This window comes from Nylanderia fulva, unplaced genomic scaffold, assembly GCF_048542155.1.
Source record: "Nylanderia fulva isolate GAGA-0341 unplaced genomic scaffold, ASM4854215v1 Scaffold142, whole genome shotgun sequence".
NCBI lineage: Eukaryota > Metazoa > Arthropoda > Insecta > Hymenoptera > Formicidae > Nylanderia > Nylanderia fulva.
This window is the reverse complement of record NW_028189644.1, coordinates 91,962-101,742: the sequence shown is the minus strand read 5'-3', so window position 1 is coordinate 101,742 and position 9,781 is coordinate 91,962. Positions and strand designations below refer to the sequence as shown.

At 49.8% G+C, this 9,781-nt stretch overlaps 3 protein-coding genes across 3 annotated transcripts; all 3 read left to right on the top strand.

Moving 5' to 3' along the window:
• Positions 1-812: 812 nt before the first annotated feature.
• LOC146724221 (uncharacterized) lies at positions 813-1,373 on the top strand. The gene has a single exon (XM_085480310.1). It carries the CDS (start codon positions 813-815, stop codon positions 1,371-1,373), a length of 561 nt encoding a protein of 186 aa, XP_085336436.1.
• A 1,584-nt stretch (positions 1,374-2,957) lies between these two features.
• Positions 2,958-3,818, top strand: LOC146724220 (uncharacterized). The gene has a single exon (XM_085480309.1). The coding sequence runs from the start codon at positions 2,958-2,960 to the stop codon at positions 3,816-3,818; it is 861 nt and encodes a 286-aa protein (XP_085336435.1).
• Positions 3,819-4,448: 630 nt separating this feature from the next.
• On the top strand, positions 4,449-5,682 carry LOC114941361 (uncharacterized). The gene is made up of 2 exons (XM_029316338.1): positions 4,449-4,572; positions 4,649-5,682. Exons 1-2 carry the CDS (start codon positions 4,449-4,451, stop codon positions 5,680-5,682), a joined length of 1,158 nt encoding a protein of 385 aa, XP_029172171.1.
• Positions 5,683-9,781: the final 4,099 nt, after the last annotated feature.

The following is a 9,781-nucleotide window of genomic DNA, read 5'->3' as shown; positions in this document are numbered from 1 at the left end:
ATTCGCGTGAAGCCAAAAATTCGTTGATATCTACGTGTCGGCGGGACACCGCTGGCACCCTAGACGTCGTTGACTCGGTGACCGCAATGCTTCCGGAAGGTTCGCGTCCCGAGCCATCAAAAAAATTTTTTGGTGATCGGTACACATCGCCGGCGATTGCCTTTTATGGTCATTTTTCGGCAATGTTTGCGAGGGCTGCGGGCCCCTTTCCCTTGCGATCGAGTGGATCGAGGAGCTCGAAGCGAGGGAAGGAGGCTCTCGACATTCTTCTTCGCAGTTCGAAGAGTCAGTATAGTCTGGCACGACGAGCGGTACCATACGCATCGACCGACTGAGATATATAGCGATATACCCTTGTTTTTTTGTTGTAATTTTGTGACGTCTGTGTCTATTAACGACGGCACGGATTCGCGTGCCGGGAATAAAGAAACTAGTACAGTCAGTGTCGTGTACAGTGCTCGTCTGATTCTCCACTCTCTAATCCGCGCAATCCACCGGCGAAAAATCGCACGGCGAGACGCCAACATTTCTGGTCCTTCAAGCCGGATTACGAGGGTGAGACAAGACTCTGAGACTTTTACGGTAAGTAACCGCTCGTTAATTATATCGCGCCTACAGTGCCGCTTACCGCGCCGTGCACCCTGCCGCGCTCACAGTGCCGCGTACCACACCCCTCGCCTACCGACTCTACGGCCACGAGCCACGATCAGCTGTACGCGTCTTCTCTCTCTCGCTCTTTCTCTCTTTAATTCACGCAGTATATTGCGCCTCGTACCGCGCTTGTCAATCTTGCCGTTTTTTAACGCTCCGCGATGGATCTCGCAATTAAAAAGCAGATGAACACTGCCGGTTATATTGAATGCTTCTGGGACAATCTAATTAAAGTCGGCAAGAACAAAATGACACGCACGTATCTCACTACGCGCCTTGAGTTGCTCGAGTCATATTGGATGCGCTTCCTGGATGCGCACAATGCCATCCTCTCTTTCGAGAAGATAGACACTTCCGATTACATGCGGCAAGACGTTTACACGGTGACCGAGGACAATTACGTAGTCGCGAAGTCGCGTATCACATCCTTTATGCCGGCGTCAAAATTCGCGGACGGACAAAGTGCCGCGAGTTCAGTGTTGCGCCAGATCCAGCTGCCAAAGATAAGCTTGCTGAGGTTTTACGGCGATCAGCTGGCGTGGGAAGGCTTCCGAGACCTTTTCAAGTCACTGGTCCATGATGTGGAAGGACTCACTCCCTCGCAGAAGCTGCAGTATCTGAAGGCCAGCCTCACCGGGGACGCGGAGACCGCCGTCACCAATATCGAAATCTTTTCCGACGGATACGCGTTGGACGTGGGACGAGCTCGTGACGCGATATGACAATCAGCGAGTCCTCTTGGCGACTCACATGCGCGTGCTACTCTCTGCCGCGCCGGTAACCAAGCCGTCATCTGCCGAAATCAACCGCCTGATTAGCGCGGTCAACCGGGCTTCGCGCTCTTTCCAGGCAATGGAGGGCTCCGCCCGGTGGAGCACTGGAACGACTGGTTTGTCCATATTCTGGTCGAGAAGTTGGATCGTGCCACCAGATTATTATGGGAAAGCCATTGGTCGAGCCGGGAGTTCCCTATTTTCGAGGAACTCAAGGAGTTTCTCCTCACGTGAGCTCATGCGTTGGATACCTCCAATCTGCGGACACCACCGATGACCTCCAGTTCCGCTTCCAAACAGAAGCGTACTGCCCGCACGACGACGTCGCGTCTCACGCCATGGCTGCGAGTGATGACAAAGGCACGCCGTGCCCCCTGTGCAGGGAGCAACATTACATGCGCTCCTGCCCGAGATTCAAGGCATACTCGACGGAGCAGCGCCGCGAGCAAGTGCGCAAAAGGAAGGCCTGCTTCAACTGCCTGGGACAGGGTGACGCCGCCGAAATTTGCTCTTCAATTCATCGCTGTTGCCACTGCCAGGAAAAGCATCATACGCTTCTGAACACGGAACCGGAGACGACGCCACGACCTGCCGCTTGGGAGACCATTGAACCCGTCGAATCCGCCGACAAACCGAGTACCGTGGAGACGACAAAGGTCTCCGCCTTGACCAGTTCTATCTCCACGACAGTGCTACTCCGCGGTTATTCGAGTGTTCAGTGAATCGGGCCGATCGGTGACAGTACACGCTCTCCTGGACTCAGGATCGGAGGCATCTTTCGTCTCGGAACGCGTAGCCCAGCAGCTGAGGCTGCCCCGCCGCCGAGTGAACGTGACGGTTTCCGGCCTTCAGGGCGCGACGACCGGGCAAGTGACTCACGCGGTATCGATGGTAATCGGCACGGAGCGATCGCCGACAGTACGGATTACTTTGCCGAAGGCTCTGGTCCTGCCCCGACTCACCGCCCTCACACCCGGGAAACAGATCCCGAGAGGTAATTAGCCGCATCTACGGGGCCTCACGCTTGCCGACCCGGCCTTTGACAAGCCGGCGGCAGTCGACGCCGTCCTAGGCGTCGATATCTACGGCGTACTACTTGACGGAGGAGTCAAGCGTGGACATCCGGGGGAACCAGCCGCTCACTCCACCGTGTTCGGTTGGGTGCTGATGGGTTCCCTCATCGGACCTGCCGATCCTGTACCAAGCCGAGTCGCCATTCACCATACCACCACGCAGCCTCATCTTCACCAGGAACTCCGACGGTTTTGAGAACTCGAAGAGGTGGCCGCCCAGCCGATGCTCACGCCAGAAGAGTCTTGTTGCAAGCGGCTCTTCGCTGAGATTCACACACGTGATTCGAAGGGACGCTACATCGTGCGGCTCCCTCGCAAGAAGAACCCGTCGACGGGACTTGGGGCTTCCCGCCACGAAACCTTGCGAATGCTCCTCAGCACTGAGCGCCGTTTGACGCGCGATTCGTAGCTCAGGGAGCGATACCAAGACTTTCTGGCGACCTACACCTCCTGCGGGCACATGGAACCGGCACCCCACGGCAAGGCAATCGGCGATCAATACTACCTGCCGCACCATGCGGTGGTGAAGGCGTCAGACCCGGAAGGCAAGATCAGGGTCGTTTTCAACGCCTCCTTCCGGACCATCACGGAAGTCTCGTTGGAGTCTCTCCAACGAGACTCCCGTGATAATCCGGAAGGAGGCGTTGAACGACGTGCTGATCCCGGGACCGAAGCTGCAGGCGGACCTATGGCTGGTCCTCACACGATGGCGTCTGCATCGATTCGCCTTCACGACGGACATCGTGAAGATGTTCCGACAGATCCGGATGACCTTGACCTCCAGCGGATCTTATGGCGGGCGGATCCAGCGGCGGTGGTGCAGAACTACCGGCTCACCACCGTCATCTATGGCACGGCCTCCGCGCTGTACCTGGCTATAAGAACTTTGTTACAGCTCGCGCAGGACGAGGGCCATCAATTTCCACTCGGGGCAGCTGTACTCCGGGCCAACACCTACGTGGACGACATCCTCGCGGGAGCAAACTCGATGGAGAAAGCGCTCGAACTCCAGCGGCAGACTGTGGCTCTCCTCGCTTCCGGCGACTTCCAACTCAGCAAGTGGGCAGGCACTCATACCGTGTTGTGTCCGGTCGTGGGCAGAGCCGAACGACTCATCTCCGGAGTGGACAACGTGGGTGCCCTGGGAGTACTCTGGATTCCGGCGCACAATGAGCTTCACCTTCGAGCGGTCCCCGCGCTGACGAAGGTCGGGAATCCGACCAAGCGCACCATTCTTTCAAATGTGGCCAAACTTTTTGATCCGGCGGGCTGGACGGCCCCCGTGATCATAGGCGCCAAGATCCTCATCCAGGACTTGTAGATGGCCGGCTTGGATTGGGACCAAGCCATCCCGCCGATATTGCGCGAGCGGTGGTCGCGCCTTCTTGCTATGCTGCCAGACTTGGATCAGCTCAGCATTTCGCGGTAGACAGGGACCTCGAGCGAGCGACACGTGGAGCTCCACGGCTTCTCCGATGCCTCGGAAAAAGCATACGCCGCTGCGGTGTACATTCTGGGTATTCACGCCAACGGCATCCTAGTCTCCACCCTCTTAGTCGCAAAAACCAAAGTGGCCCCGGTGAAGCCTGTTTCTATGCCGCGACTGGAGCTGTGCGGTGCCTTGTTGACAGCGCGTCTACTCCGGAACACCGGCGCTGGCCTAAGGGTGCCCCTCTTGCACCTATACGCCTGGACAGACGCCAAGGTCGTGTTGGCATGACTGCGAGCTCATCCTTCCCGCTGGAAGCCATTCGTCGCTTATCGGATCGCTGCAATCCAAGAGACGGTGCCGACCGAGCGCTGGCATTACGTCCTTACGTTGGAAATCCCGGCGAATGCCGCCACGCGAGGATTGACCCCGACCGAGCTGTCGCAACTTTGCTTGTGGTGGAAGGGACCGGGTTGGCTGGAACAACCCAAGGCCATCTGGCTGACGGACCGGGGTCAAAGCATGGAATTGCCCAAGGAGTGCCGAGCGCACGCGACAGCTACCGACGAGGACAAGGGAGCGGTCAATGAGCTTCTCGTACGCTTCTCCTCCCTTACCAGATTGGTACGCATCACCGCATTCTGCCGTAGATTTCTTCGCCGCGGGGCTCGACCGAGAACGGCTCACCTGACCACCGCCGAACTCAACGACTGCCGGCTCAGGTGGCTGCGGATCGCGCAGACAGGACTTTGCGGGAGAGCTGAAATCCCTCTTCCGCAATGCGCCCTTCCCGCGCCGATCACCTCTCCTGACGCTGAGACCCATTCTAGGACCGGATGGACTGATACGGGTCGGGAGGCGACTTGAGCACTCGCCCCTAACCTATAGCGAGAAGCACCCGATCATATTGGCCAAGGGCAGCCATTTAGCGCTTCTGCTGGTCCGAGACGCGCATCAGCGCACTCTTCATGGCGGCTATCAGTTGACTCAAAGCGTTCTGGCACGGACGTACTGGATCATTCACGCCAGCTCACTAATCCGCTCCGAGATTCATCGCTGCGTCCGATGCGTCCGCTTCGGAGGCGGAGCGCTACAGCAGCAGATAGGTCAGCTTCCGGCTAATCGCGTCCGGGCGGGACGTCCGTTCCTATCCGCCGGCGTGGACTACGCAGGCCCCATCCAACTCCAAGCCTCGAAGGGTCGAGATCATAAATCATTCAAAGGATACATCTGTCTATTCGTATGCCTGTCCACGAAGGCCGTGCAGTTGGAGGCCGTATCAGGCCTCACCACGAAAGCCTTTCTGGCGGCATTCCGGCGCTTCGTTGCAAGGCGAGACCACTTCGCGCGTCTGATCAGCGATCACGGAATCAACTTTCGAGGCGTCGATCGGGAACTCCGCAGGATGTTTCGCGCCGCAGCGGAATTCAGCCAGGAGTGTCGAGCTTTCCTTGCCACCGATGGGGTCGAGTGGAACTTCATTCCCCTCGCGGTTCCGCATTTCAAGGGACTATGGGAAGCAGGTGTCAAATCGACCAAGTACCACCTACGAAGGGTTCTGGGAGATCAGCTTTTCACTTACGAGAAACTATTGACGCTACTCTGCCAGATCGAAGCCTGCCTCAACTCGAGGCCACTCTACCCACTGAGCGCGGATTCGACGGATTTTGCGGCGCTCACCCCCGGTCACTTTTTAATCGGGGAAGCCCCGAATAATGTGCCAGAGCCATCAACCTTGGAGGATCCGCCGAATTAGGTACATACGCGATGGCGACTTCTTTTTCACATGCGTGACCACTTTTGGTACAGATGGTCCCGAGAATACCTGCAGCATCTTCAGCAGCTGGGCAAGTGGAGGGACCGCAAGGTCAACCTCCAACCTGGGACCTTGGTTCTGCTGAGGGACAAGCTGCGGCCGCCATCAAAGTGGGCCCTTGAGCAGGTTCACGAGGTGCATCCAGAAGTCGACGGCCTAGTTCGCGCCGTCATCATCCCTGGAGAAAATAAGAAGTTTCATGAACGGTTGTTTGGCGTTTACATAAGCGTTTGCGGAAGTTTGTTGAGAGTTTAAGAACGGTCAGTAAAGAGTTTGTAGAGCGGAAATTGCAACGCTGCGGCGTTTGAAAGACGTTTATATATAGCGTTTTTGAGAGTTTGCACAGCGTTTACATGACATATGACGTTTGCTGAGAGTTTTTTAAAACATTTATAAAATCTCAGTTAAGCGTTTAATAAACGTTTATTTTCATTATTGGAAACTGTGTGCAGCCTCTATTAAGCGTTTAATGGGCGTTTACTCTTGTTAGAAGAAACGGCGTAAAGAACGTTTGCTATAGATTTGTAAACGTTCAGTAATAATTAAGGCTGGTTTATAGAGGCCGTAATTGCTTTCTGTAATCGTAATTGTAATTGTAACATAAAAATTCGATTAATCGTGTTGCTTGATTCGGCATTATAGACTGCTGAATCAAGCAACGCGATTGATTAAATCTTTATGTTAAAATTACAATTACGATTATAGAAAGCAATTACGGCCTCTATAAACTAGTCTTTAGTCTGAAGGAAAATCATTGAAAAAAGTAAGACATAAAAATATGCCAAGATCAATCAAAATTAATATTGGACGCTAGTGGTAAAAATAAACTTGGCAAACTTGATTTCGACGTAACTAGCAATTTTATTTAATTCTTTTACGACGTTTCGAAAAAAATTACATAAAAATCCGATTACACGTCTGACGAATAAACTTCATACGTTAGTAAAATCATGGCATAATAATGAGATCATTGATGATCAAACATATAAATTTTTGAATTGCACAAATGGTAATTTGCCACGGTGTTATGGGCTCCCAAAGATCCATAAGAGCGGGTATCCATTGAGAATCATTGTGTCATCGTTGGGCAGTCTTTTTTATAATATTGCCGGTTACATTCACGATATGCTAGTTAAATCTGTTAAGAAACCGGATTCAAATGTTAAAGATGGTTGGACGTTTGTGAATTATATTAAAAATACAAGGGTTAATGACGATGACGTAATGATTTCCTTGGATGATTGTTCGTTGTTTACAAATATTCCAAAAGATTTAGTTTTTTCCGCAATTGAAAGTCGTTTGAGTGACATAAGTCTAAGAACTAAATTTAATTTGCAACAGTTTCTATACGCTTGTAACGAAGCACCTTTCCCGACGCCACGGATCGGCTCGTCGGTGCCAGGATTCGGGAAGAGGGGAGACTCAGATTTGCAATAACACGCGGTTGTTCTGGTAAAAGTATAGTTTATTCGGGCCGTCTTTCAGGGGTTGACCCGTGATTCAGTCTATCAATACATAGTATCGTATAACGGACGAAACGCGACCAGATGATACGGACGCGGACACGACTTATTGCTAGAATTTACAGATAAGAATATTACGGACGAGACGCGACCAGATTATACGGACGCGGACACGACTTATAACTAGAATTTCCAACGTAGACGCGCGTACGGGCGCCCTGAGAAGGGCGGACTCCGTCGAGCACCGGTGGCTTACAGACAGGATCCGGTGACCGAGAACACTCGGCCTACACGACGAAGACGCTCGTCGCCCGGGATGACTTACGAACAGGACCCGGTAATCGAGAACACTCGGCCTACACGACGAGAACGCTCGTCGGCCGGGATGATTTACAGACAGGACCCGGTGACCGAGAACACTCGGTCTACACGACAAGAACGCTCGTCGGCCGGGATGACTTACGGACAGGACCCGGTGACCGAGAACACTCGGCCTACACGACGAGAACGCTCGTCGGCCGGGATGACTTACGGACAGGGCCTGGTGACCGAGAACACTCGGCCTACACGACGAGGACGCTCGTCGGCCGGGATGACTTACGGACAGGGCCCGGTGACCGAGAACGCTCGGCCTACACGACGAGGACGCTCGTCGGCCGGGATGACTGGGAGTGCGGATTTGAGGAGTGATCCCTGAGTACGCTCGAGGGACCAGGACGGGACTGGCGGCGAAGCTTCGGCTGCGCCACTCTTTAAACCCGACAAGCCACCCCACTCCAAGACTAGCTTCGAGGGGGTCGAGTGACGGGTGGGGGCGAAAAGGCGGATTTCTAACGTGTTCATGTGGTGGCCCCGAAAGGGGCCGTTTACATGAGCGCGGGTGGTTGGTTGGCCATGTGTGGCTAGTGACGGCTAATCGGGCCGTCACACGCTATTGATGTAATACTTACTTCAATTAGTTTTCAATTTAATGAGCAGTACTATGAACAGATTTATGGAAGCCCTATGGGATCCCCCCTATCACCGATATTAGCAGACTTAGTAATGGATGACTTAGAAACAAATTGTTTAAATTCTTTAAGTTTTAAAGTTCAGACTTTCTATAGATATGTGGATGACATTTTTGTTATTTTACCTAACTCTAAAATAAATGAAATTTTAAGTACATTTAATAATTATCATGAACGATTAAAATTTACGCATGAAATAGAGACCAATTTTTCTATTAATTTTTTAAATTCTACAGTTATCCGCAATGGGAATGAATTGACAACTAATTGGTTTAGGAAACCTACATGTTCTGGTAGATACATCAATTTTCTTTCAGGTCATCCTATTAAGTATAAAATTAATACGATTTACAATTTAGTAGACCATGCAATTTTACTGTCAAACGAACAATTTCATAATACGAATATTGAGATTGTAAAGAACATTTTAATTAATAATTGCTTTCCGGATCGTATTATTAATAAATATGTAAATGAAAGAATTAATGTACTAAATAACAATAGGAATGTTAACCGTCACAATGCGGATAATAACGACAATTTGAGTAATGATTTGGATAATAACGATAATGTGAATTAGGCTCAAGATAAGAATTATGTAATTTTACTTCCATACGTTGAAGACGTCAGCGACAGTATTAAAAGGTCACTTAAAAATGCTAACTTAAATGTCGTTTATAGTTTGCCAAAAAAGTTGAATAGACTGATAAAACGAGGTAAAGATCTAATAACTAATGATATAAAAACGAATGTAGTATACAAGATCAACTGTGAAAATTGTAATGCCTCATACATTGGACAAACGAAAAGACATTTACGCACTAGAGTGAAGGAACATGCCAGCAATATTAAATTACATGAGTCTAATCATTCGGTTTTGAGTAAACACAGATGTGATTTTGGACATGACTTTGATTGGAAATCACCGACCATTTTACATAATGAAAAACATGTAAAAAAGAGAGAGATTGCTGAAATGTTCTTCATAAAGAAGCATGATAATACGGTTAACCTACAGAAAGACACTGAGAATTTGACAAATGTTTACGACAAAATAATAAAGATTGTTTAGTGGTGCGTTTCAAATTTAGTCGTTGACAAAACATCATAGCGATGAGACGTGTTCCTCTTTTAACTTTTAACTATTAATTTTAAATAAGACCGGTGTGATGTTGCGTTAATCTCAGTTTAATTGATGGGTACGTTTATAAAATTTATATTTATATTATTAACTTAACATTTAGATAGTTTCTTGTATGTTTCAACATTGGTAAAAACGATTGTGTAATATTATGTTATAGAATTTTCACTTGATAAGGACCACAACCAAATGGTCGAAACGTCGTGAAAGAATTAAATAAAATTGCTAGTTACGTCGAAATCAAGTTTGCCAAGTTTATAAAAATAATGCCATTATTATATATAAAAAGTCATTTATTACATGGCAATACATTGTAAACCAATGTTTACAACCAAATTATAATACAACGCTAGAAAACAAAAATTTATACAATATAAGTTATCATACATAAAAAATATTTCAAAGAAAAAAATTAACAAAAGATG

What these genes read in the sequence shown, in the direction of transcription:
- LOC146724221 (XM_085480310.1), top strand. Translation starts at nt 813, where the DNA reads ATGGATCTCGCAATTAAAAAGCAGATGAACACTGCCGGTTATATTGAA.
- LOC114941361 (XM_029316338.1), top strand. Translation starts at nt 4,449, where the DNA reads ATGGAATTGCCCAAGGAGTGCCGAGCGCACGCGACAGCTACCGACGAG. An exon ending in ACGCATCACCGCATTCTGCC is followed by an intron (nt 4,573 to 4,648) that starts GTAGATTTCTTC and finishes CTGCCGGCTCAG; the next exon opens with GTGGCTGCGGATCGCGCAGA.
- LOC146724220 (XM_085480309.1), top strand. Translation starts at nt 2,958, where the DNA reads ATGGAACCGGCACCCCACGGCAAGGCAATCGGCGATCAATACTACCTG.